Below are 24,264 nucleotides of genomic sequence, written 5' to 3'. Positions count from 1 at the left end.
GCCTCCACGGGATATTAGCCACAACTCCGTCTTTCTTCCCCAGCCGGCGCGGTCTTCCAGTGCTGAAGACACCTAGCGGCTAAGCTCCAAGGCCGGGCTGCAGTGGGGGCAGCTGTCTCTGTCGACATTGTGCTCGCACTCGTCGTCGCCGAAGAAGCACTTGTCCTGGGGCTTCTTGCTTTCTTGCGTCTTCTCGTTCGACTGTGCGGCGGAGGCCGACTTGGGCTGCTGCGAGGGTTCCGGCATGTTGTTCGTGTTGTTGGAAGTGGCTTTGCGGTTTCAATTCTGGGTTTGATTCGTGATGAATTGGCAGGGACTGTTTTGAAGTGGATTGGAATATTCCTGTTGGAAACAGGAGGTATTTATACTGGTCCTTGCCTTGACAGACATGCGTGATTCACTGCTCATGTACCAAGCAACACATCGCCTTGGCTGTCTTTCACTCTCTTGTTTAGTATCGTTGGTTAGCAAACCAACCCTGAATCACACTCAGAGAACACTTAGTCAGCCTACACAATGATAACCATAGACCAATGATTGTACAAGCGAATTCTGCTGCCACCCTATCCAGTTGTCAGCCGCGTTTTCAGGAAGCCGCCAAAGCTCTCAAAGATGGCTTGGTCATGGCCTTCCCTCCACCGGCACAGCACCGCAATGTTTTCCCTACCGACCCTCAGAGCAACCTCGAACCCAAATCTGCACACCTCAGAGTCCGTCACGGCAACCTCGGGTTTGCCATCACGCTCCTCCCGCATCTTCTTTCGCCTCCAGGCGCGGCTCCATACGTTTTCTCGCGCCCTGCCGATGCCCACGAGCCTCTCGTGGTCCCACTCCCAAGACGTGAGCTCGAGCGAAGACATGAGCCCCTGGATCTTGTCTCCGAGCTTCCCGGCCCCATCATCCAGTGGGAAGCTGACGACTTCCGACTCGACGGCCATGGGAAGTATCTTCTTCCACGTCGCGGCCTTCAGGCCCCGGGCGACCTCTTCTGACGGCCGCATGGGCCCGAAGCTCCAGGCGACGGCCCACCGTCTGGTCTTGTTGCCCTGCACGAACTCCGTGACGGCATAATTGTCGATGGCCTTCTCTCGCAGGATGTTGACAAACTCCTCGAGACTTGACTGCTTCCCGAACATGGATGTGTACCACTGCACCCTGTCGCGTAAAACCAGCGACTCCTCGAGCATCTTACCGACGAAGCTGACTTCTCCGCCGTCCGTCACCATCTCGACCGGCGCTCCGGTGCACGCCGTCAGCGGGGGTCGCGACTTTTTCTGTGCGGATTCGAGAAGGTCCTCTTCTGAGGTGTAGAACGGGGGGTTGCACATGACGAAGCTCAGTTCGTCGACGCCCAAGGAGTCGAGAGAGAGGATGGGGTCTTGGGCCGTACGGGCGACAACCGAGATCCGGTTGTGAAGGTTGTTTGATTGCACGTTCTTCCTGGCATACGCCAGGTTTTTCTGATCAATGTCTGAATATTGTCAGTGTTGGCCGCCCTCCTAAGCCAGCGTCTCAGCGGCGGGAGTGATACCGGTGGCAAAGAACGACCAAAGTCGTTGGGTGCATCCAAGTAGCGGATAGATGCAGCTCGCCCCAGTTCCAATATCGAGACCGACGGACTTGCGGTCGGGGTCGTCGTAAGTGGTGCTGTCGAGCAGACCCTTCAACCACAGGATGTAGTTGTGGCGATTGGGCACCTGCAGCCGTCAGCGTTCGGTTGCTTGATCTTACACTTCGGGGACGCCATCTCACAGGTGGACACAGACGATCCTCGGGCAGTTCAATCCCCAGGCCAAAGTCAATTCTTAGCAGAGTCTTTGTAAGCTGCATCACGGCGGCAGGGTCGTCAAAGTCGAGGGTTCCTCTCTTCAGCCTGGAAAGAGGTCAGCATTCTTGTCGACGAGCGAGGGAAACCCGGGGCACATCGTACATGGCCCCGAAAGCCGGGTCTTGGCGGCCAAAGTTGTTAAAATCCGGCTCCGTCGAGTACAGGTTACGGTAGTAGGCATCCGCATGAGTGCCGGGCTGTTGGGGTCGCGTGGTCGCTGACCCGCGACCGGCGTGGCGGACCGCATTTTGCAACGACTTGTCGGTCTCATGCTTGGATTCGGCGTCTGAGTGACGTCTCTTCTTGCTCGACATTGTGATTACTAGCCCTTTGTTGGGGGCTTGTCGATGAAATGAATGAGCTGAGGAGTGGTAGTGTAGTGTGTGCTTCAGCAAGAACCCAGTGGATTGCTGAGTTGACTGGTTCACCGATGATGTTTCGCTTGGCTGAGTTGATCTGGAAAGATACGTGATGTTGGAAACTCCACGGTCCAGAACAGAACGTCTTGTTGGAAAAGACGTGCGATACTTCGTGATCCTGGCCCCGAGTTTGTTGTTCGCGCCAGGAATCGAAATAGCAATTGTAGTTGCATAAAGAGTGGATAAGCACAGTCTGTTGTTTTGACGCATATCCGTTAGCGGTAATTGCATTTTACACAGCACATCGCTATGATGCTGATGTTGAATTGAAATCTAGCAGTTCACGCATTGCGGTGATGACTGTTTGCCTGATGCGAATCCAAGCATGTAAACAAATTTGTACCTAGGATGAGATTTGCTAACAATATGTACAGCCGCATACCCTGAAACCAGACGGCCCCAAACAGAACAAGAAATCAACACACCATTCATCATGCAAACGCTGTCGTCGGCTCATGTCTGTCATAGATGCTCATCACGCCCACCAGATATCTCTTGTCCGGATCACTGACCCCACATGAGCACTCGCCATCGCCATCCCTCTAGCAGCTTCGCGTCCTGCTCGACGACCTCGGCGTCGCCCCGCTCAATCTTGGCGCTGAGTCGCTTCAGCCGCTTCGAGACGGTCTTGGCCACCTGGAGGGAGACCTCGTTGGTGAAAACATACAGGACGGCGAAGACGAAGAAGGCGATGCTGGCGAAACTGTTCCGTCCGAGGAGGCTGTCCTTGATGCGGGCGACAAGGGCCTTGCTGCGCCAAAAGGCGTACTCGGTTCTGTTGGAGGCCTGCACTTGGTCATCCGACTTTTCAGACGGGCGGCGGAATATTCTCTTGACAGCTGGGATGAAGGTTGCCCTAATGGAGTTGTTAGTTTCCAAGCTTCCGATTGTGAAGACAGGCGCTGATCAAGATCGGGCAGATAAGAGACATACACAGCCCCACCGATCAGCCAGTTCCTCCAGCGATGGTTCTCGCCCTCTTTGACAAGGACGGCGACTTCTTTTCTCAAGAACTTGAGATCATGAAGTAAGATACGGCCCTGGGTTTTGATCTGGTCCTCCAACTCCAGCGATGTCGCTCCGTCGAGACGGCTCCTCTTCCTCTGCAGGGACAGGTACTCCCGTAAAGCAAACTGGGTATTCGTCTTGGCCGACTTCAGGTCCTGAGTGGTGGTCGTAAGAGGGTTCAGAGGCTGAGGGGCGGCAGAAGGGCGGGGTGCCTCGGCCACGCTCGCAGACTGCTGCTGCGAATACGGGCTCGAATAATATGCCGGGCCAGCCATGTGCTCGACCGCAGGCTGAACTTTCACACTGGGAGCGGCAGCCGGCGGAGGTCCTCCATAGCCTGGGCCCGGATAAGGGGCCGTCGGGGTGGTGGACTGAGGCGGCCCGGAGTGATGGTCAAACCCGGGCGGTCCCCCTGAGGGCGCAGTCGGATATGCCCCAGGGCCATTGTAAGGCGCGGACGAGGTGGCAGCAGGCTGGGTGTTCATCGTTTACCGTGGTCTCTATCTATCTCTTTCTCTGTTTCTCCCTCTCTCTCTCTCTCTCTCTCTCTCGGTCGTATGCCAGATGGCAATAGAGGCGGCGGCGGTGAGGGGCGCTTATTAAACGGGGTGACAACCCACACACAATTGGAGCAAGGCGGATCGGACGGGAGCGGGACTACCGGCGAAACGAAGAGCAAACAAACTGAAGAAAAACGACACTCGCTACGAACAAGATCAGTCGATAATATGAGAAACGGGGAAAATAATCAGGTGGCGGGGAATTTGGAGACGAGATGGGAAACAACGCAGCCCAGCTCACTCGCTGCAGGGGGCGACAAGGTGAAAATGAGAGGTGACGGGGACCTGGACCGCCGGGCGTCAAGAGGTGAAGGCGGGAGTAAGTGGGGCTCCAAGCGAGCGGGATCCACTGCGGGATGTGGATCCATGTACCGTGTCAATCTTAGTCTCGCACCCATTTTCACACGTACTTCCGCGTTTCTTCGTTTCTTCCCATCGTCGCGGAAGCTTCCTTTGTAGACAGAAACTGAAGCCGTCCTCCTTCCTTCGCGTTTCGAGGTCCATCCACAACAGTCTCGACGACACCAGCCATGTCCGACCAGACAAATTCTCGGTTCACGCCGTCGAACAAGACAGTGACGGAGCGAATCTCGGACAGCACCGTTGGCCTCGTCGCACTCTCCGATTTCCGCAAGCGACGCGCCGAAGTCCTCGACCAGCAGGACCGCGAACGAGAAGCCGCCTTGTCCGGCGCATCCACCCCCGACCGATCCATATCCGCGACGCCAGATCCCGCGAGCGACTCTGCCGGCATTCCAAGCAAACCGAAGAAGAAAAAGAAGAAAATCGGCGGCAGCAAGCTGTCCTTTGGCGACGATGAAGAGCCCGAAGAAGACTCGGTGCCAATAAAAAAGAGCGGCAAGGCTGAGGGCGGCGACGGCGACAAGCCAGTGGCAAAGGCCAAGGTCGTCGCCAATTCGTCCGTGGCATTTGTGCCAAAGGTCATGTCCAAGGCTGCGTTGCGCCGCGAAGCTGCCGAGCGGGAGGCCCTGCGCCGCGAGTTCCTGGCCATCCAAGAGGCAGTCAAGGCCACCGAGATCGCGATCCCCTTCGTCTTCTACGACGGTTCCAACATACCGGGCGGCACGGTGCGCGTTAAGAAGGGCGACTACATTTGGGTCTTCCTGGACAAGAGCCGCAAGGTCGGCGCGGAGCTAGGCGTGGGAGAAAAGGCAAACGCTCGCAGGGAATGGGCACGAGTAGGGGTCGACGATTTGATGCTTGTCAGGGGATCCATCATCATTCCTCATGTGAGTCCAACCGCATTCTTCTATTCGGGCAATTGACTAACCTGCCCTCTAGCACTATGAGTTCTACTTCTTTATCCTCAACCAGAGCGCGGGCCCGGGTGGCCAACTGCTGTTCAACTACAGCGCCGAAGCTCCGCCCAGGAAAGACCTGCCCGAGCCTGAGGAAGCACCCGCGGCGCCGAACGGCGGGCTTACCACCGCGGCGGCGCTCAAGGCTGCAGCAGTGAAGGCGCTGCCTGACATCAACACCCTCGAGGGTGCGACCGACGACCCTACGCTGACGAAAGTGGTGGATCGCCGCTGGTATGAGCGCAACAAGCATATCTATCCGGCGAGCATGTGGCAGGAGTTCGACCCCGAGAAGGATTACAACTCGGAAGTTCGGAAGGATGCCGGCGGGAACACGTTCTTCTTTTCGAGATGAGTGGCCGCCTGCCGATGGAAAGACATGTTTGACCTTGTCCATGTCATAGGCACGCTCTGCGAGGGATGATGGCGCCTAAGCGACATTTTGCTCGCAAATTCTCATTTCGCCAGCATCCGAACGGCAAGAAGAGCGCCCAGGACGATCATCCAACCTGGCCAGAAGACCAAGACGATCAGCATGTTGCCTCCTGGGCCCAGTATCGTAGTCGCGAACTCCATGAAGAATTTCTTCCTCAGTCGTTTGATTCTTTTGGAATTCCACGCAAGCCGTAATGGCCCCCGGAGCGTCGACGCCGTGGTCCTGGCGACGTGGAACGAATAGGCGGCCATGAGCCGGCTCGCGACGACGGCCGACGTGAGGGTTGAGGTGGCGAGGAGGTGTCCGTAGACGAAGAGCAGCGTCGACGCCAAGGCGACGAGTCTCTGGCAGCGGATGGCGATGTCGAATGTTGGCCCGAACAGGGCGATGAGGTCTGAGCGCTGGCGAATGGTCACGCCGGGCTCGTGCGTCGACGAGGTCAAGAGGGCGACTTTGTTCATGATGGCAGAAGAGGTCTCGGCAAGGGTTTGTTCACGACCTACGGCGGTGCCTTGTTGGAGGGATCGAGGTGGCTGAGGGCCATCAGACACGGCGGCGGCTTCGTCTTCAGCTTGATGACACTGGCGATATATATTGACGGGCATCTTCGGATCAGCAGCGTCCGCTTGCGACATTATCACCCTATGAAACACTCTTCTTGGTTCTTCGGCAACAGCGCTTCTGGTAATCCGGCAACTCTTGAAATGCTCGCCAACGAAAAGGGGATCAGACAAACGTGGGACACGGTCGGTGCTAGTGAATACCGCGGACTCGCCGCTTATGAACTAACATGAGGGTGGTCTAGAATTTTCCACCTCCCCCCCCCCCCCCCCCCTTTTGTCGAGTCGGTCATCGCGCCGTGACCAACCGTGACCCGACCCACCATTGTCGTCCATTTCTAGGAACAAACCATGTCAACACGTGGGGCTCTCGTTCGTCGGATCGGTTCTTCATACTCTCATCGGCACGACCAACGTGGAAGCCCACCGACTCCTATTCGCAGGACTCGCTTCTCCCACCATCTATTCGCGTCTAGAACCTCGCATTTCCTTCTCACGATGGTCCGTCATGCTTCACGTCCATTGGCCGGCGGGATCTCTTGATGTACGATCATCCCAACCTTACCCAACCCATCCTTATCCATCGCTATCGCTATCGCTGTGAGAATGATCTCCGGAGCTTTTGGACCTGTCGGGGATGCCCAAGGAGACATGTGGCCGGGGGCCCGTGCTTGGGCCGCTAGGCATGGGCAAAGAGCGCCCTTTGACAGGCTGGACTGACGGAGAGATGCGGGATCTTGGAAGCCACAGAGACTGCTTTGCCACAGGGACTGCGCCATATTCAATTTCATGCGCCACCCACATGATCCACTCAGGCAGGACTGTGGCTTGTTCTGCACATTGTTTCTCCCTATCCAGGAAATTGGCTTTTTTCAGCGGTCTGGCTCGCCGTTCGTGCAACATGCAATCGCTTCCCGGAGACATCTCCACCGTCTCGGGATGGTTGCATACCGCCTCTTTTCAGCTTGCAGAGCGTGTAACTGTTTTCACCAACGGCGACCGTGATCTGTGACAAAAAGGCACCCGGCGGTCAGATCCGCAGCCTGCGTTCCTGCATCGGCACAATCCAATGCCATCCATCTGGGCTTGAAAATGACAATCTGCTCGGGCTGCACTGCAGGGGGAGCAGAGAAGTTGTTGGCTGCGACCGCTACATGTGTTTTTGGAGCCCAGCGAGTCGGTGAGAAACGAACACAACCGCTGCGAGGTGTAACGTTTCCCACGTTCGCACGCTAGAGCCAGCTCGAGGAGAGACAGAGACAAAGGCAAAAGGCACGCGATGATCGAATTCTTTCCGCCGCCCGCTCGAGTGCGCGCCGTTTGGCCGCCTCTTCATGCGTCAGCGCGGGAGGGGCGGTTCCCTCCGTCGAGGAAAAGACGGATTTGGGGCGCAACAACTCCCCCGACGTCGCCCCGTCGGCCCCGGTGGCATGACAAGCATGACGAGCATGACAAGTGCCGATCGAAGAGTGGTTCTTCAGTGGACCCGCGGCTGAGGAAGATGCATCGTGTTCCGTGGGACGACGGGGGCCGGCGAATAGACGTAGCGGTATGCATCGTTGCTGTCCTGGCGGGTGCCCATGCTCTCCTTCGTTGAAAGTTCCGTCCATAACAGCTAAAGACGGCATCTGAAAAGACTCCGAGACCCTGGAACCATCCCATCTCCGCGCATTCAAGCACAGTCGTTTGATTGGAGTCGACCAACCACTTCCCAGCCACCGTACCCGTAAGTGGTGCAACAACAGGGTCCGTCGTTGGAAAGCCAAAGTGCCATTGCAGAGAGACACTGCGCTGCGCCGACCAACAGCAAAGGATTCCCTGCCAAATTTTGCCAATACGAGCCTACGATCAGCGTTCTACTCAGGGCACATGCCGTCTCCCTCAACGGGGTCAAAGTGCCGTCCGTTGGACACATCACATGGATGTCTTGACTGATGTGCGTGGAAACATGAAGATGAGAGACGTTCCATTCTAATAATGGCATTTCTCGCCCCTCTTCGACCCAATACAGTATGGTGCCTGCAGCGACAAGCCGGAATCGGTCAATAAACCACAAAGCGCCCCTGGGCGTCTGCCTCCCGTCCCCCCCTCTTTTTGTTTCTCCCGCTTGTCCACTATTACCGGCCAGCGAGTGAGAGCGAGGATCTACACTGCGTTTGTGGGGAAGTAGGAAAAAGTTAACGGCAGGCAAAGGCCGGGCAAGACGGAGCCAGTTGGCCTCCTCGGGACTTTGGGAAATACGAGAATCGTGCCCTCCGGTGCTACGTCATGTTCGACTGGTGCGCCCCCCTTCTCTGGCGTCCGGCCATACCGACTTTCATGCGGCTGCGTGGGCTGGAGGGATGAATGTGTTTGGTTCGTGGTTCGTGGTGCGTGGTGCGTGGTGCGTGTTTGCGTGGGAGAGTAAAGTAACAGAATATCTTGCCGGTGCGGTGAAGATCTCGTTCACGTTGGTCGGATACTTAAACCTCGAGAGGTTCCCGTCTCAACAATCGAAACTTCAATCATCGCTGCAATACATAGCTACACCTCGTTCCCAGACTTCATTCTCAACACATCTGCTCATCTCATCCCCGCATCTCATTCCATCCCGTCTCTCCTCTTATCCACCATTTAAGTCTTAAACCCTCACCACTCTCACAACCCGCCAGGATGCAGCTTCTTCCCGCCCTCCTCCTCTTCAGCACAGCCTTCGCCTCGCCCATCGCCCGGCGCCAGGACGACGAGCCCACCTGCGGCCAGAAGTCGGCAAAGATTACCGGATGGACGCTGACGGGCTTCGACTACCACGCCAGCTACATCTTCAGCACCCCCGCGCACCAGAACTCGTGGGGCTACGTCAGCTTCAACGTCTCCAACCCGGCCCTCGACTACAACGTCACCTGCGGCGCCGCCAGCAATCGCCTCAACGACTTCTTCTACGGCGAGCAGGTCTATACCTGCAGCCCGCCCGACGGCGAGAGCGCCGCGACCTCCTTCACCTGGAGCTACCCGGACCGCGCCCTCGCGTTGAACCAGTCGTGGACCTGCAATGACGACCCCAAGTACCCGTAAGTTTCCCTCATCCGTCGTCTCCATTCGTGTCTTGAAGTCTATTTTAAGGGGGGCTGTGGTGCCCGTGATGAGTTCCGGCGTTGCAACAGAAACAAAGTGGCTGACGCGGTTTACACAACAGGGCCCGTTACACGGCAAAGGGCGACGCGGTCGCCGATCTCAAGTGCGAGGAGACGTCCTGGGAGAACAACAATTGGACCATCGGCGAGATCTACTCCCAGCGCAACATCAAGTGCGACATCATCACGCTGCCGACGCCCATCAAGGAGATCTATGGCGTTGCCTAAGCGAGGCTTCTTCTCTCCGACGGCCTCCGACTTGGGATCCGGGCGAGATCTCCATTCACTCACTCAACAGACGTCGTCTATCTCGTCCACTCATTCTCGCCATACACTCACTCACCCACTCATACAAACACACATTCACTCATTTGTACACACAATCACTCATTCGCAACGCTTCACACGATTCTCATGATTACGACTTCGCTTGCACGCCGCTCCTTACGATAGACGACACGACACATTTGCATGGTTTCCGGCGCTGGGGAGGAGGGATGCGAACAATGAACATTGCTCAGACATGATCAATCAACTCTTGAATAGGAAAACTTGAGGGTAGCGGGACATATAGAGTATCACATACGGAGTAATCCTAGTTTAACGAATTCCCCTTCAATAAACCCTCCCCCCCGTGCTAAAGACGCTTTATACGTCTATTGCGTCAAATGATTGCACTGTTTACCGCCATGACTACTGCATGGATGGTCACCATCAAGGGTCTACAGAATAGCGCTTCTCCTCCTCATATCCCAAGTCTGATAATACACCCTTGGACCAATCGTCAAATGGTCCCACAGAGGGGGAATCCTGACTGAGGTCGAGCCGGTCCGAGTCCCCGTACAGCATCAGACTGTCCACCGACTTGTCCAGGCCAACGCAGAGGGGACAGAACATTAGGAACCTGTGAAAACCCATGTCGACAGTGAACCTATACCGTTGGCTCAGGAACATGGACCGCGCACGAGGCCCCTCGAGACACCACGGGCACAGCCACCGCGGCTGGTCCGGCACGCAAACCTCGCAGGCGCCGCGCTCGCACTGGGCGATGATGTCCGGGACGGTGACGTCGTCGAAGAGAACATTGATTCCGGAGACCAGGAGCGCGAATTCGATGCAGACGGCCTTGAGCGTCGCTTCGTGGGCCCGCGGCAGGGTGAAGGGGCAGGAGTCGTCGGGCGTCTGCGGCGTGCGGCTCGGGTTCTGGAGGTACGACTCGTAGACCTGGACGGCCCGGCCGTCCTTGAGGCCGCCGCACTTGGTGCGCTCCGTGATCTCGGCGCAGTAGAGGACCGCCCCGGTCGCGGTGTAGAACACGCAGAAGGGCTGGACGAGGCTGGTCTCGTTCTCGAGGCCCTTGGACCGCAGGTCCTCGGTCAGCAGGTCGACGATGTCCAACCAGAGCTCGACGGGCAGGGCGGAGCGTATGGTGCCGTTCCGGGGGAGGATGGCGCCCGGCGCCCGGCGGGCGATGGATTGGATGTAGCTCGCCCCCATCCACGCGGTTTTGAGGAGGAGGATGGGCTTCCTCCGGACGAGGTCGGCGAGCTGCGTGTGTTCTACGGGCTTCATCGTGTTTTTTTTTTTGCGGGATGGGGTTGCTCTGTGATGCGCTGCGGAGGAGATACCCGAGGGATGGGATTTTGTGTCAGGGAACAATGATCTACGAGGGAACAATCTGAAAAGATGTTGCAATCGAAAGAAAACTCTTCGCTCTGGACGGTGCCTGGACAGCAGATGTTTTAGCCTTTGCGGACGATTTACTCACTTTTGGGTCTTGCCGATTTCACGTCGAACCTTCTTCTCGCGGAAGGCTTCTGAGTATCCCATATATATACCTTGATGAGACAGATGTAACTTTGTTGTTGAGTGGACCGGCCTTTGTGTTGTAACTGCTGCTGGTTGATGTTCGTCCAGAGGGGGTGCGGCGCTATGCTTCCTGAGTTGAAAAATTCGAATTTCAACATACTAATAGTGGTATTCAGCAGATAAAGACTGCCTCCGTCGTTGCCCTGCAGCCTCACTGGTTAGACGATTCTGGTGATCACTGGTGTCGCGTCATACAACAAACACTCGGTTGTGTATCAGATGTTGATAGAGAGAAGGTTCTTGGTTTAGTATAAACTGACGGTTTTTACATCATCCTTGGCCTCTACTTCAAGTCCCACACGCCTTGATGTTGCAGGTGGTTTTGCGCTCTCATGTTGGAATATGCCAACGGGATGCTGCGATCTCGGTTGCTCGGGTGAGTGATGCACTGATACTCGGCGAACATTGTGTGATGTGATACCACCGACGAGACCATGCAAGTCAAGGAAAATTCTCATAGAGATGAGCTGGAGTAAAGTCGTGACTCAAAACGAACTTCGTTTGCTGTAGGGGTGGACTTCTTAGCAATGTTGTCCTAATGGTGAAATTGATTCAGGTGACAGCTATTCCAACATAGGTGTAAGTAACAATACGATGAGAACACCACCGCCACTCTCTGACCGAACAATATACAAGCCGTCAACTCATAAATTAGCATCCAATTGCCTCTGATGCCTTGCCATCAGTCCTCTTCAAAGCCCACAAGCTTGTTGGACTTTTCCCAAAGCTCCTTCTCTGCGTCCTCATCATAAGCCCAGGGTGCGTACCCAGAGCGGCCGTGTTCCGACTCGGGAGCCGGGCCCTGCTCCACGAGGTCGGCGAGATACCTGCCGCCCCTGCCCTCCCATTCCTTACTCAAAGCAGCGTAGACCGTGGTCGCCGCACCCTGTGGAATGCTCTTCATCCTCTTCTGCATCGATTCGTCCTTTGAGAACAACTCCAACTGGTCCTGCGGGAGATGCTGGAAAAGGCCGGTGGCGATGACGCCCGGATGCAGAGAGAGGGCGTGCAGTCCCTTGGACCCGTAGCGCCTCTCGAGCTCGCTCGCGAAGTAGAGGTTGGCTGTCTTGGACTGCCCGTATGCACTCCAGGGCTGGTAGGCCTCCTTCTCGAAATTGAAGTCATCGAGACGTACTTTGCCGAGTTGGTGGGCCAAAGACGAGAGCGAAATGACGCGAGACTGGAACTCGGAATCGGGAGATGTGGCCGCAAGCAGCGCAGGCTTCAGCAGCTGGAAGAGCAGGAAATGCCCCAAGTGGTTGGTCCCAAACTGCGTCTCGAAGCCATCCTCCGTTCTGCCCTCGGGCGTGGCCATGACGCCCGCATTGAGGATGAGCAGGTTCAGCTTGTCGCTCTTGGAGAGGAAAGCCTTGGCGGCCGAGCGGACCGAGGCCAGGGAGTCCAGGCGGAGCTCGATGGCGTGGATCGGCGCGCCGGACTTGGGACCAGGCCCGTTTCTGACGCCGTCGACGGCCTGCTGGGCCTTGGTCGAGTCTCGGGCCGTGAGGAAGAGCGTGGCGCCCGTGGCGTGGATGGCACGCGCCGTCTCGGCGCCGATGCCCGCGTTGGCGCCCGTCACGAGGACGACTTTCCCGGCGAGCTTGCCGATCAGGCCTTCGTCCTCGACGATTTGGAGGGCGGTGGGACGCGCATCTCCCGGGCCCTGAGGATCGACGTGGGCACTGGCGTATCTAGACATTGTGACTTTTTGATGTTGGTTCCTGTGTCTGCGTGTAGACGTCTTTCTTGCGACAAGGATGGAGGGAGTTGTGATTCGGTTCGAGCTGATGAGGTTATTGTCGACTTGAGGTAGCAAATGTCCCTCTTTATATTCTTCCCCCTCAGTGAGAGATGCTGCAAAGCCCGGCTCGTCCGGCTGATGATCGTTTAAGCTGAACCTCAGAAACTCAAAACCGGGATTCAAGTTTGGCAGCAATGCAATGTTTTCGGTCTCTGGCCATTCTCATGCCTGTCAATAATCGTCACATCTCTAACGTTGCAAGACCCCAGGACCTCAAGGGCCTCAGGAAAACTGCTTAGAAATTTCGCGTTAACCGGACGCGGCTCAACTTGAGAACGCAACTTGGCTGTCTCGCAACGATCTTGGACTGTCTCGTTGGGACAACTGAGGTGCCCACTTGCAGGGTTGTCATTTCATTTAGAGTTTAGGAATGGATTGTGGCGTGCTTTGGCCGGCCGGTTCATCTTCATACCGGATTAATCAGCTTGGGATAAAGACGTTATTCGATCTCCCCACAGTGTCCTGAGAGAGGGATTTCGAGTCTCGGGGTTAGTTCATTGAGCTTCTCCGATTCCGATCCCTGATGCTTTACCATCGTGGTCGGGGGCCCCTTGTGCCGCTTCTTTTCCGAGACGGACAAGTTGAACCGAAAACACCGTGGCTCAAACTATTCCAAAAGTGTAGTTGGCAGGGTGCTCCCCATGTCGTGAGGTCTAGGTAATTGGATGGCGAGAGCCGGTTACCTTAGTCAGAGAACGAAGACTTCATAACGTTAAACCCAATGCAACCCCCCCTATGGTTGGTTTTCTAACGAAGCATCGTGGCAGATCACGTCAGACACAATCGGCCGTGTAACTCTCCGCCCCGCGCAAACTGGGGCCGGTGACGCACTGTCACGAGAGTGGTCTAGGTCGTTGGTTTGTCATGCATTGGAACTGAAGGTTGGATCGATCGCCTGTTTACTCATCAGATTGTTGGCGATTCAGCCAAAGATCCTCCATCAGTTCTCGCGCCGACAGCCTATCCTCCGGCCTCCATTGAAGCATCTTTCTCAAAAAGATGAGGAACTCGGCCTTTTCAGACCCCTCCAGATTACCCTCTTCTTCCTCGAGCGACGATTCCGGTATCTCGCCATCGATCATCAGTTTCCCTGGAAGGGGGTTTCCCATTGATATTAGCGTTGTTGATCCAACCTGGCTGTTCAATGAACATTCCATTCCACACACCTTCTTTGTCGAATAACTCTTTCCACGACGAGCCTCTCTCCAGCAGGTCATCGGGTGGCGGACCCAAGAGAGATACCATCCTGGCAAAGTGCGCTGCTCGTGATGCCGTGCGGTCTCGGTGCCTGGTGTTGAACAGCAGCTTCCCTTGGAACAAATCCCAAATCTGCAGGGTTTGCTTTAGCATATGCTGACCAGCCAGAGACCGGGGCTCCACGGTCTTACCATGAGTCCCAGGGCCCAAATGTCTATCTTCTCATCCCAAGGAATTCCAATGATGATCTCAGGGGCACGGTACAGATCGGGCATCACCTGACCCTCAAACGGCCCGTCGCCGAACCGAGCATCACCGAAGTCGCAAATGATTGGATCGCCAGGGTCGTCGGGGATCTCTAGCCCTGTGGATGCGTAGGTGATCCGTTCGCCCACAATCTTCCTCGCACTAGGCAAGGCCCACTCGGCTTCCACAAGGTCGTCAAGGATCGACGTGTCCGTGATTGCAAGCATGATGTTTCCATCTTGGATGTCTTGTTACGTTGGTCAGTAATGCAGTCTCGGGGAGAGAGAAAGCCCTTTGTCAACTTTAGCCGCTCGAGTTCCACCCCTCACATACCTGTGTGAACTACGTGCGCCTCGGAGTGCATGTGATCCAGACCCAACAGCAGAGCATATATCAGACCTTTCAGGAGGTTTTCTGGGACTTTGCCACCGGCGAGCTCCCGGATATCTGCCAACGACAGGCCGAGTGTTTCGAAAACGAGACACACATGTGGACCTGCCGGGCCCGATACTTCGAAGCTGGCCTTGATCGAACGAAGAAGGCTCCGACCCGGGTGGTCTGAGGAAACACGCCACAGATGGTCAAGCACCCTTTCCTCGTTCAGGGCCTGCCGATGACCCGTTTCGTATACCTTCAAAGTGACATAGGAATGCGAGCTGGTTCATCGTCAGTAAGCCTGTCTCACTGAAGAAGAAGAAAAAACGAGTCCACAGCGGGGGATGAGATTTACTTCAGGTCGCGACACAACCACACGGTAGAAGCCGAACCGAAGCCCAACTTCAAGAGCACCTGGTATCGTGACTCAAACACCTGTCCGATCTCGACGGGATACCACTTGTCCGGGTTGTACCAGGCGAAGCCCTCCTCTTCTAGCCGTACTTCGGGCCCGTAGAGCTCCTCGGGCTCAGCTTCCGGCAGCCGCCTCGGAGGCGAGTGGCTTCTTCTTGGCATCGATATGGCGTAGCAACTGTTGCAGGCGGTGAAGTTGTCATGATGATACGCCGCAGGGTTTGCTTTGAAGAGGTTTTGTGGGGGGGAGTGAGACGAGCAAAGATGCGGGCCGTCCATCCCCACAAACTCTGTGTGACCACTGACAACTGTTTGCTGTACCCCCCCCAGCCACCGGATTTCCCCTGTAGGCGCTCGACGAGCAGGGTTTGATGTTTTTGTGCTTGGGGTGGCTCAGTGAGCTATGTATGTTTTTAAAAATAACCATCAACAAAACATCTTGTTCGTCAACTACCTAATGACCAAGTGTCTTATTTACGGTGGTTTTAGGTGGCAGAGTCTACAACACTAGCCAATATGACGAGGAACTCCTACTGTGAATCGAAATGGCGTCAAAAAAGAAAGAAAAAAACGAGAGACAATAAGTGAGAAAGGACAAGCTGCTAGCTATTACATTACATCAAAGACTCAGAGTCAACTCAACTATCAATCCTACACATTTCACCGTAATTAACATACCACCCGACTCATGACGCATTGCAGGAGCTGTCGCAACAAACTGTAACAACGCCGCCATTCAGCATCCGCCTCTGGACCCGAACACCAGGAATCAAACGCCGTGCGATCGCAACTCCTTCTCGGTCCAGTCCCAAAGTCCCTTGGCCAGCACATCGTCTTGTCCTTCTTTGCTCGCCTGGCCGCCCACTCCGACGGGCTCGTAGTACTGTCCGGTCTCGACGTCCTTCGACACGGACACCCAGAGCTGGTTCTTGGCACCCTTCTCCACAGAATTGACGAGCCACCTGTTGGCGAAGCCCATCAGATACTGCAGGGCTTTGGGGGAGCCGGTCGTCCCCGCGACCAAATTGGTGCTGACGACGCCCGGGTGGACGGAAGCGACGGTGAACTGCGGGTATTCTTTGGCCATGTGCCGCGCCCAGAGGACGTTGGCCAGCTTGCTCTGGGTGTACCGGCCGTACGATCCCAGAGCGTCCGCGTCCGTCTTCAGTGTGTCGTACTTGAGCCCCCCCTTGGCGGCGTAGGTGTGGCCATGAGACGAGAGCGAGATGACCCGGACGTCCGAGTCGGGATTGCTCTTGGCAGTCCTGTCCAGGAGTGGAAGCAACAACTTGGCGAAGAGCGCATGGCCCATGTGGTTGGTTCCGAACTGCACTTCGTAGCCCTCCTTGGTCAACCCGGGCGGCGTGGCCATGATGCCGGCGTTGAGCATCAGGATGTCAAGGCGATCCGCCTGGGCCAGCAGCTGTTGCGCGGCTCTTTTGACCGACTCGAAGGAGGTGAGGTCCAGCTCGAGGAGCCGGATCGGCGCGTTGGGGACGTGTTGCCGGATCTCGTCTGCGGCGGCCGTGGCTTTGTCGAGGTTGCGTGCGGCAAGCCAGATCTGGGCCGGGTTGTGTCGGGAGAACTCCAGGACGCATTGCCTACCGAGGCCGGCGTTGGCTCCAGTGATGACAATGACCTTTCCTGCGAGATCGGGGATGTCGCTTTCTGGTTCAAAGACCACCGACTTGCTGCAGAAGTTCGACATTGTTTGTGGTGTTGGATCGGGCACGTTTGGGGCGCAAGATGAGTGATGATAAGTAAGATTCTTGCTTCTGTGGCTGGTTCTCGTTTGGATTGAGTAATGATGTTTTGCGCATGTTTCTGCAGATGGGAGAGAAGCTTTTGATATACGTACGCTTGTAGCCCCTCGTCAACGGCATCAATCGCATTTGATACACACACTAGTAGGTGTGTTCAGCCCCAGGTAACGGTGATACGTCTTAATGCCGAGACACGGAGTCTTGTTCGACCCGATCGCTAGTGATTTGCCCGGATCAGGCCGGCTTGTTTCTCTGGGTTCGCATCCTTTAACCTTGATCAACCAATGAGAGGTGCTTCGCGCACGGCACAGCAGACAGGAGGTACCCAGGTGTCTGTCAGACCAGACTAGGGCGTTGAAACATCCAGTCACAATCTCACCGACGTCCCAATGAGAGAGCGACGGGGTCTCGATTGACCCGAAGCAAAGGGTCAAACGCGTATGGTGGTGGCTTGCATTCCACGTGTGAGGGGTGTCATCCGCTCAATGGAGGTACGTATGGTGCAGACCATACTTGGAGATGATTAGTTTGCCAACCCGCGCACTTGAGAAGTAGTTAGAAATAGACGTTAGGCCTGGCAGTTTGGATTGAGCCGTCGGGGGTTCCGCAGGCCGCCCACAGCATTACCTGTTGTCGTGGGAGCGAAGAGGCAGGGCAGGCGACGGCATGGTGGGAACGACGCCACGATATGCTCCAGTGCGTTTGACCTTCATGCCCCAACCTAGAATCGAGGGAAAACAATACGCTACTGAGCATGTTATTGTGGATAGGCCGTGATACCAACTGGACCTCCACAACAAACATCACCTTGGTCCAACCAACCACTTTGGCTGTAGGGAGTAGTATGGGGCTAAAGACTGCCATCAAGTTTAAGGGTTCGAACTCGGACGGAATCGGGACGGAGATGATGCTAAAGGATGTAGCCGGCAGAAGATGCATGGGGTGCGTGGCGAATGCCGGAGATCTAGCAGCTGAATCGATCAATTCGTAAAACGTCTATTAAAAGTCCGTCGCTGGCTGCCAGCAGAACAACGGCCATCGCAGATGGCATGAACTTTCCTCGCTGTCATGGTATGAGTGCCGTACTGCTAGGGAGGGGGTTACGACCGAGAGTTGGCTTCTGCTACTTTAGCCATCATCGCCAGGCACCACCTGCAGCTACGCTTTCCTCCTCCTACTGCCTACCAACCTCGACCGTGTATTCGTTGGTGACCTGGATCCCCCTGTTGTAGTTCGCGCCGTCGTCGGAGCTGTGGTCGTCGACGAAAGCGGTCGTCTGGTTCCTGGTGCCCTTCGGGTTGACGATGTGCTCCTGGCTCCCAACAGAGGTGTCGTCCAGCTTCTGGTGGCTTCCCTTGATGCGCGACATCTTGTGCGTGCCACCGCTTCCGCCAAATGTTACCAGTCCGGAAGGGGTGCTGGTGTTCGCGGAGCCCGTTTTGCGACTGGGGAACAGCGGCTTGATCGACGGAGCGTTCGTACAAATGATGGCGACGACCTGCGAAGGGGGAGATTGGGTGTCAGCAGCCAAGCCATCAAAACGGTACGACTTGGCGCGTATGTCAACTTACCGTTTCCCGGATAGACCAGTTGAGCCCCAAGTCGAGTCGCTCGGGGGTTTGCAAGCAAATGATGCATCGAAGTAGGGTGCAGATGATGATGAAGAAGCCAGCGCAGAACATGAGGCCGAATGCCAGTTTTCTAGTGTTGCGTCGTGTGAGGAACTCGAAAGGACGAGTAAGATAGGAAGGGACTGCTTACTTCTTCAACGTGGTTTGGAGCCTCCACAGCAACGGGATGGGAATGTACATGATCATGATGTCGGTCCTGCAATTGTTCAGTAAGCTTTGCCAGTCGAGTTTGTTTGATAACTACTCAGACTTACGCAACATTCGTCGAGACCAAAGCATAGTACTTTGAAGTATTTTGCGAGCAGTCGTCTACCAGTTGTGAGAAACCAGGAGCAGACCTTCATTATGTTTTGGCTTCTCTACTCACCTCCTGGGTATGGGTACACCTGCCACAGCTTGTGCATCGGACGGCAATGGCCGGTGACGACGCCGAGGGTTGCCAAATAACCAGCCACTGTCACGACGGACACCACTTTGACAAGACGCTCCTCGGGGAGAGTTTTGCTGTGAAATGCAGTGGTGAGCATGTCTGCTGGGGCGTGGCCAAGGGTCTGTTCGAAGGGTAGACTTACGTGACTCTCGCGAAGAAGAAGAGCATGATGCCCTTCAGACTCCAAATCATGCTGACGTAGATGTACCACGCGGCAAACAGCCACTTTGCTCCCACCTCGTGACTCTTGTATTCCTCCGGCGTCAGCGTCAGGGCAACTTCGTCCGTCATTCCTGTGATGCTTCCTTTCTCAACTAGATGGTTTTTTCCGTGTTAGACAACAAGCCACGATCTCTATAGACGGGTTTCCCTTTACCGATGATCTGGCACATCATCACCTCGAACTGCGCAGCATCGTTAGCGGAGCTAGCTCCGGGGGTGGGGAAGAGGGAAAAAGCGCCTTGGGGGGACCGTTTCTATGAGGACTCGGGATTCGAACTCACTGTGAACAAGATGACTGCCGCAACGGCCAAGTAATCGTCCCCTTGCCATTTCAAGCCGACGACTCGAGAGTATCTCGTGAAGATGCGAAGAAACAGAACCAGAATTCCCACGGCATACTCAACCCACATCTCAATCACCGCCGGCATGAGAGCTTCGGGAACCATTTTTGCGGATGCCGGGATCGCCCGGACGCCAACAGATACTCAATGGGTTGTTAAACAAAGAGAAGATGACGAGGCGCAGAAAACAGTATGTGGTAAAGTGATTTGGCGTTATCTTGACAAAGTGCACGGCTGGCTGGCTAGGCAGTCACGATTCCGTGGGAAAGGAGAGCATGAGCTTAAAGGCGTTTGGTCGCGAACCGTTTGAAGATTCTTCTGCCTACCAAAAAACACGATCGATTTCATCAAGTGAGCCTCCACCGGCAGTTGGAGATCGACCAACGCCCCCCGGCTCCCTGGAGCCGAAGCAACAACAGTTGAATGAACTCCCTTGAGATTCAGATTGCCCAAAGTGGATTAACGTTGTACTCTATGGTCGCGAGTCGTCAACTCCTCGTACCCAGGAGGGGAGGGGGGGTTGCAGAAGACAACATTGGTCCACAGTCCAGAGAGAACACCCCCTTTTCCTGCTTCTGATTTCGGGGGTTCTGGGACCAAGTAAATTGTGCGAGAGCTCACGGTGTCCAGATCGGCATCCAACTTTCCCAATTCATCAGTCCTGGCCGTTGCCCATGACTTAGCATGCCGGCCGGGAACACCAAGTCCTCCACCCAAGGAAGCATTAAACCTTCTGAAAAGCAACATTGATTGTAACCCCGGGGGCATTAACGTACGATTAAAGGAGTGATTGAGAATCTTTGTCCCGTTAGATACGTCATGGCAGGGAGTCCGGACCTTGATGTTGCTTAGTTGTGCGAATGAGAAGTCGAAATCTGGATATCATGTGAAGAACACCGGTTAGTCAATCTAACAGCACTGGCTCGCTTGTAATGATTCAAGACACCCAATCCCTTGTATTCTAGCCCCTCAGCTACCAAAAAGCACCGCAGAATACTGGTGGTTAGACGGCACGTCTCTCTCCACTCTTCGTACTTTGTGCGTTTTCCCGTCGGGTATGCTTCAGTCGACCCAGCTCCACCAAGACTGCAAAATTGGAGTTCCCTTGCATACTTGCATAGTTGACGTTGATAACGGTTGGTTCCATCCGGGGAGAACTGCCGGCAGGTGGAGTGACTGCAACCTACCCTGGTGAACTCTATTCAGGCCAACTGACTCGGGCTATCCCTTTCTGATGATGAATGTGCAGACCCTGATTGAGTGAAATTTCACCCCGGTAGTCCTTTGTATCTGTAATATAACGGATGAACACGGGGGCAAGGGTCAGACGAAGCACAGGGGGGGGGGGGGGGGGGCGCTCTGGATGCAGACACAATCGCCTAACACAACCCAGATCAGGTAGTATAAGTTCACGTAACATACAGTCAAAGCGCGCATGGAGCAAAGTGTCGTTGGATGCTACGCCGGATAAATTGAGAACGGAGAAACACTGACATACGTAATCAGCTGCTTGGCTACCATTCGATCGGGTTGGACTTGATCGGCGCGTCAAAGAACGCTGGCAGCTTGGCCGTCTTCACACTTTCCGTCGTAAACGCGGGATGGTCGTCGTATGCGAGGAACCCCGTTCCATCGTAACATCCCACATACTCCGCATCCATCTCCTCCCCCTTCAGCACTGCCACGTCCACCCAGAGGAGGAGGTCGCCTCCCTCCATCACCCCACCGGGCCCGTACGCCGCGAAGAAGTCCCGCCTGAGCTTGACATGGACCTTGTCCGTGCGGCCAATGTGCTCCATCTTGGACAGGTCCAGCCAGAAAAGGAGTTGGGCCTGGCGGATGTAGTCCAGGCCAGGGAAGATTCCGTGCCCGTTGGTGACCGCTCCGTTGCTGGTGCCGTTGGTCGAGGCACCGTTCGTCGCGCCGTTCGTCGTAGCCCCCGGCTGCTTCTCGCCGGCAAAGGCGTGGCAGGCCCTGGCGGAGAGCATTCCCTTTGTCGGGCCGGCGGTGACGACGTTGGTGACCCATTGCTTCGTGAGGCCGTCAAAGTTCTCGTTCCAGTGGCTGCGCTCGTTGTCGTTCATGGCGCTGTAGTCCTGGCCCTCGACGACGAAGGAGATGTTGTCGGGGAACTTGGACACCCTGACCCTGCCGGACCTGACCTTGTCGGACAACGGCCGCGGCTCTGGAACCGCGGGCAAAGGGGACTCAAACTTGTCCTCGGGAGACTCAGGGGTCAGGCGGGAACGGTAGGCACCCCAGTATCCCGTCTTCTCGGTAAGGGGGATGGGCTCTCCGCAGTGGCCAAAGCCGGAAGGTATCGGCTTGTTGGTTTCGTACATCGATCTGGTGGCCGGCAGGCTCACCGTCTCTCTCCAGAACCCGGCGTCCTCGGGAAGGGAGCTCCAGAAGGCGGAAGTTTCCGGGCTTTCCCACCATGCCTTGAAGAGCTGGGGCGTTTTCCAGTAGCTCATCCAGATCTTGGACGGCAGATCATTCTGCTCGAGCTCTTCGACATGAATCGCGGCGGCCTTGATGAGACCGTCAAACTTGTTGATGAGGGCCAGCTTCTCCGGAGACGGCGAATCGGCGTGGTACTGGCACCCGAAAAGGGACACAGTGAAGTGATGGGCGGTAGGGAAACGGGAGCGAAGCATCTTGAGTAACTGTACGACAATGATTTGCGTATGACAGGAGGGTAGGTGAGGACGCTCGAGCAAGTCAGAGGCTGGTCATTTGGGGTTTTATAACGTTACATGTTAACTCAACCACCCCCCTTTTGAACCACCCCCGCATTTGAACCACGTCATCTACAGCTTCACCCCACCACAGCCATAAGAGCCCTCTAATCCAAAACATCACAACAATTGCAATTCTACTCCAAACAATACCGTTTTTTCAGCATACCTTTACATTAATACTATGAAGCAATATACCGAAAATGAGGTCCAACAGGCCCTTGAGGATGTTGCAGGTGGATGCAGCATCCGTAGGGCAGCATTGACCTGGGGAATCCCCTATCCAACCCTTCGCCATCGCATACAAGGAACCCAGTCAAGGGATATTGCCTTTGCTGGCCAGCAGAAGCTCTCTCAGACCCAGGAAAGCCTCCTTAGTGACTGGATCACTACTCAGGCTGCCCTAGGCTTTAGTCCTACTCATCAGCAACTGAGAGAACTAGCAAGGCGTGTCCTAGGTGATCCTCAACCACTTGGGAGGAAGTGGGTGACTAGATTCCTTCGCAGGAATCCCTCTATAGGCACTCAGAGAAGCAGAGCAATAGATGCCAGACGTGTAAATGGGGCCAAGGCTGATATAATCCAGGAATGGTTCCATCGTCTAGATCTGCCAGCAGTCAAGGGCATTAAACCATCCAACAGATGGAACATGGATGAGACTGGTATTATGGAGGGCAAAGGGACTAATGGGCTGGTCCTGGGCTCCTCAGAAACTCGGCATATCCAGAAAAAACAGCCTGGATCTCGAGTATGGGTATCCCTTATTGAATGCATCTCTGCTGATGGGCAGTCTCTGCTTCCCCTTGTTATATATAAGGGCAAGGCAGTCCAGCAGCAGTGGTTTCCTCTAGATCTCTCTGGATATGCTGGATGGCAGTTTACAGCTACAGATAATGGCTGGACGACTGATGCCACTGCCCTAGAATGGCTGGAGAAGGTCTTTATCCCCCAGACTGCCCCTAGGCAAGCTGATGAGGCCAGACTGCTTATCCTGGATGGACATCACAGCCATACTACCACAGACTTTATGTGGCAGTGTATACAGCATAACATCTATCTCATCTTTCTGCCAGCACATACATCTCACGTCCTTCAACCTCTAGACCAGTCAGTCTTTCGACCTCTAAAGGCTGCCTATAGGAAATACCTTGGATACCTTACCCTATGGAATGACTCAACTATAGCAGGCAAAAGGAACTTCCTTGACTGTTATAGGAGGGCAAGGAAGGATGCCCTTACTGCCCAGATCATCAAGAGTGGCTGGAAGCACACTGGACTATGGCCTATTAGTCTATCACGACCTCTATCCAACTCCTTCGTATCCAAGGATATACCAGGCAGTCAGGGATCCTCTAGTCAATCAGCAGGCAATATAGGCAGCAGTCAGCAATGGGAATCTGCTGTTTCCGAAGTCCTATGGTCAACACCACGAAAGTCTGCTGACCTTCAGCATCAGCTTCAGCTGTTTAGTCAGCTGAGGCAGGAGTCCCAGAGCGTCTATACCCAAAGGCATCTATTTCGGAAGATCCAGAAGGGATGGGATAACCAGGCCTATAGACTCGCCTTTGTGGAGCATCAGAATGAAGCATTACAGGCCCACATCAACAGCCAACAACAGGGTAGGAGAAAAAAGGTCCAGTTAGATCCTAACACCAAGTTTGCTAATATAGGAGACATACAGAGGGCCCAGATTGAAGCAGGTGAAAGGGAGGATGATGCAGATGAATCCAGCGGGTCAGAATTACCTAGTGAGCCAGAAAGCTGCGTCTGGGTAGGTGGTAGGGCCGAGGAATAATCGATGGGAATAGTGGCAAGGCTGGTGTTGATGTGGTGGATGAGGTGGTTCAAATGCGGGGGTGGTTCAAAAGGGGGGTGGTTGAGTTAATCGTCCCTTTCCCGCAGACGGATGGACACCGTTGGTAATGCAGATGCTCTATCTGGACAGCCCGAAAGGAATAGAGAGAGAGAGCCAGACTACCACCAAACAACCCTGC

General features: G+C 55.2%; 10 protein-coding genes across 10 annotated transcripts; 2 read left to right on the top strand and 8 right to left on the bottom strand.

Moving 5' to 3' along the window:
- Positions 1–563: 563 nt before the first annotated feature.
- CH63R_05184 (Methyltransferase-like protein) lies at positions 564–3,740 on the bottom strand (the record flags this gene model as incomplete). Its single annotated transcript, XM_018300159.1, has 6 exons — positions 564–1,471; positions 1,532–1,697; positions 1,753–1,873; positions 1,931–2,189; positions 2,760–3,103; positions 3,181–3,740. The coding sequence occupies 6 exons, from the start codon at positions 3,738–3,740 to the stop codon at positions 564–566; spliced, it is 2,358 nt and encodes a 785-aa protein (XP_018161405.1).
- Positions 3,741–4,345: 605 nt separating this feature from the next.
- Positions 4,346–5,489, top strand: CH63R_05183 (Xap5 domain protein; the record flags this gene model as incomplete). Its single annotated transcript, XM_018300158.1, has 2 exons — positions 4,346–5,065; positions 5,118–5,489. The coding sequence occupies 2 exons, from the start codon at positions 4,346–4,348 to the stop codon at positions 5,487–5,489; spliced, it is 1,092 nt and encodes a 363-aa protein (XP_018161404.1).
- Positions 5,490–5,590: 101 nt separating this feature from the next.
- Positions 5,591–6,205, bottom strand: CH63R_05182 (uncharacterized protein; the record flags this gene model as incomplete). The annotated part of the gene is made up of 1 exon (XM_018300157.1): positions 5,591–6,205. One exon carries the CDS (start codon positions 6,203–6,205, stop codon positions 5,591–5,593), a length of 615 nt encoding a protein of 204 aa, XP_018161403.1.
- A 2,577-nt stretch (positions 6,206–8,782) lies between these two features.
- On the top strand, positions 8,783–9,471 carry CH63R_05181 (uncharacterized protein; the record flags this gene model as incomplete). Its single annotated transcript, XM_018300156.1, has 2 exons — positions 8,783–9,180; positions 9,306–9,471. The coding sequence occupies 2 exons, from the start codon at positions 8,783–8,785 to the stop codon at positions 9,469–9,471; spliced, it is 564 nt and encodes a 187-aa protein (XP_018161402.1).
- Positions 9,472–9,957: 486 nt separating this feature from the next.
- Positions 9,958–10,815, bottom strand: CH63R_05180 (uncharacterized protein; the record flags this gene model as incomplete). The annotated part of the gene is made up of 1 exon (XM_018300155.1): positions 9,958–10,815. The coding sequence occupies one exon, from the start codon at positions 10,813–10,815 to the stop codon at positions 9,958–9,960; it is 858 nt and encodes a 285-aa protein (XP_018161401.1).
- Positions 10,816–11,794: 979 nt separating this feature from the next.
- Positions 11,795–12,811, bottom strand: CH63R_05179 (Short-chain dehydrogenase; the record flags this gene model as incomplete). Its single annotated transcript, XM_018300154.1, has 1 exon — positions 11,795–12,811. One exon carries the CDS (start codon positions 12,809–12,811, stop codon positions 11,795–11,797), a length of 1,017 nt encoding a protein of 338 aa, XP_018161400.1.
- Positions 12,812–13,812: 1,001 nt separating this feature from the next.
- CH63R_05178 (Protein kinase) lies at positions 13,813–15,307 on the bottom strand (the record flags this gene model as incomplete). The annotated part of the gene is made up of 5 exons (XM_018300153.1): positions 13,813–14,003; positions 14,080–14,242; positions 14,302–14,603; positions 14,690–15,012; positions 15,087–15,307. 5 exons carry the CDS (start codon positions 15,305–15,307, stop codon positions 13,813–13,815), a joined length of 1,200 nt encoding a protein of 399 aa, XP_018161399.1.
- Positions 15,308–15,914: 607 nt separating this feature from the next.
- CH63R_05177 (Short-chain dehydrogenase/reductase) lies at positions 15,915–16,853 on the bottom strand (the record flags this gene model as incomplete). The annotated part of the gene is made up of 1 exon (XM_018300152.1): positions 15,915–16,853. The coding sequence occupies one exon, from the start codon at positions 16,851–16,853 to the stop codon at positions 15,915–15,917; it is 939 nt and encodes a 312-aa protein (XP_018161398.1).
- A 1,229-nt stretch (positions 16,854–18,082) lies between these two features.
- CH63R_05176 (Kinesin-like protein) lies at positions 18,083–19,637 on the bottom strand (the record flags this gene model as incomplete). The annotated part of the gene is made up of 8 exons (XM_018300151.1): positions 18,083–18,406; positions 18,480–18,609; positions 18,670–18,735; positions 18,794–18,848; positions 18,907–19,043; positions 19,112–19,283; positions 19,346–19,373; positions 19,473–19,637. The coding sequence occupies 8 exons, from the start codon at positions 19,635–19,637 to the stop codon at positions 18,083–18,085; spliced, it is 1,077 nt and encodes a 358-aa protein (XP_018161397.1).
- A 1,409-nt stretch (positions 19,638–21,046) lies between these two features.
- CH63R_05175 (Phenylacetaldoxime dehydratase) lies at positions 21,047–22,189 on the bottom strand (the record flags this gene model as incomplete). Its single annotated transcript, XM_018300150.1, has 1 exon — positions 21,047–22,189. One exon carries the CDS (start codon positions 22,187–22,189, stop codon positions 21,047–21,049), a length of 1,143 nt encoding a protein of 380 aa, XP_018161396.1.
- Positions 22,190–24,264: the final 2,075 nt, after the last annotated feature.

This window comes from Colletotrichum higginsianum, chromosome 3, assembly GCF_001672515.1.
Source record: "Colletotrichum higginsianum IMI 349063 chromosome 3, whole genome shotgun sequence".
In the NCBI taxonomy this organism is placed as follows: domain Eukaryota; kingdom Fungi; phylum Ascomycota; class Sordariomycetes; order Glomerellales; family Glomerellaceae; genus Colletotrichum; species Colletotrichum higginsianum.
Note: the sequence above shows the minus strand (reverse complement) of the source record. Positions and strands in the feature narration are given on the sequence as shown.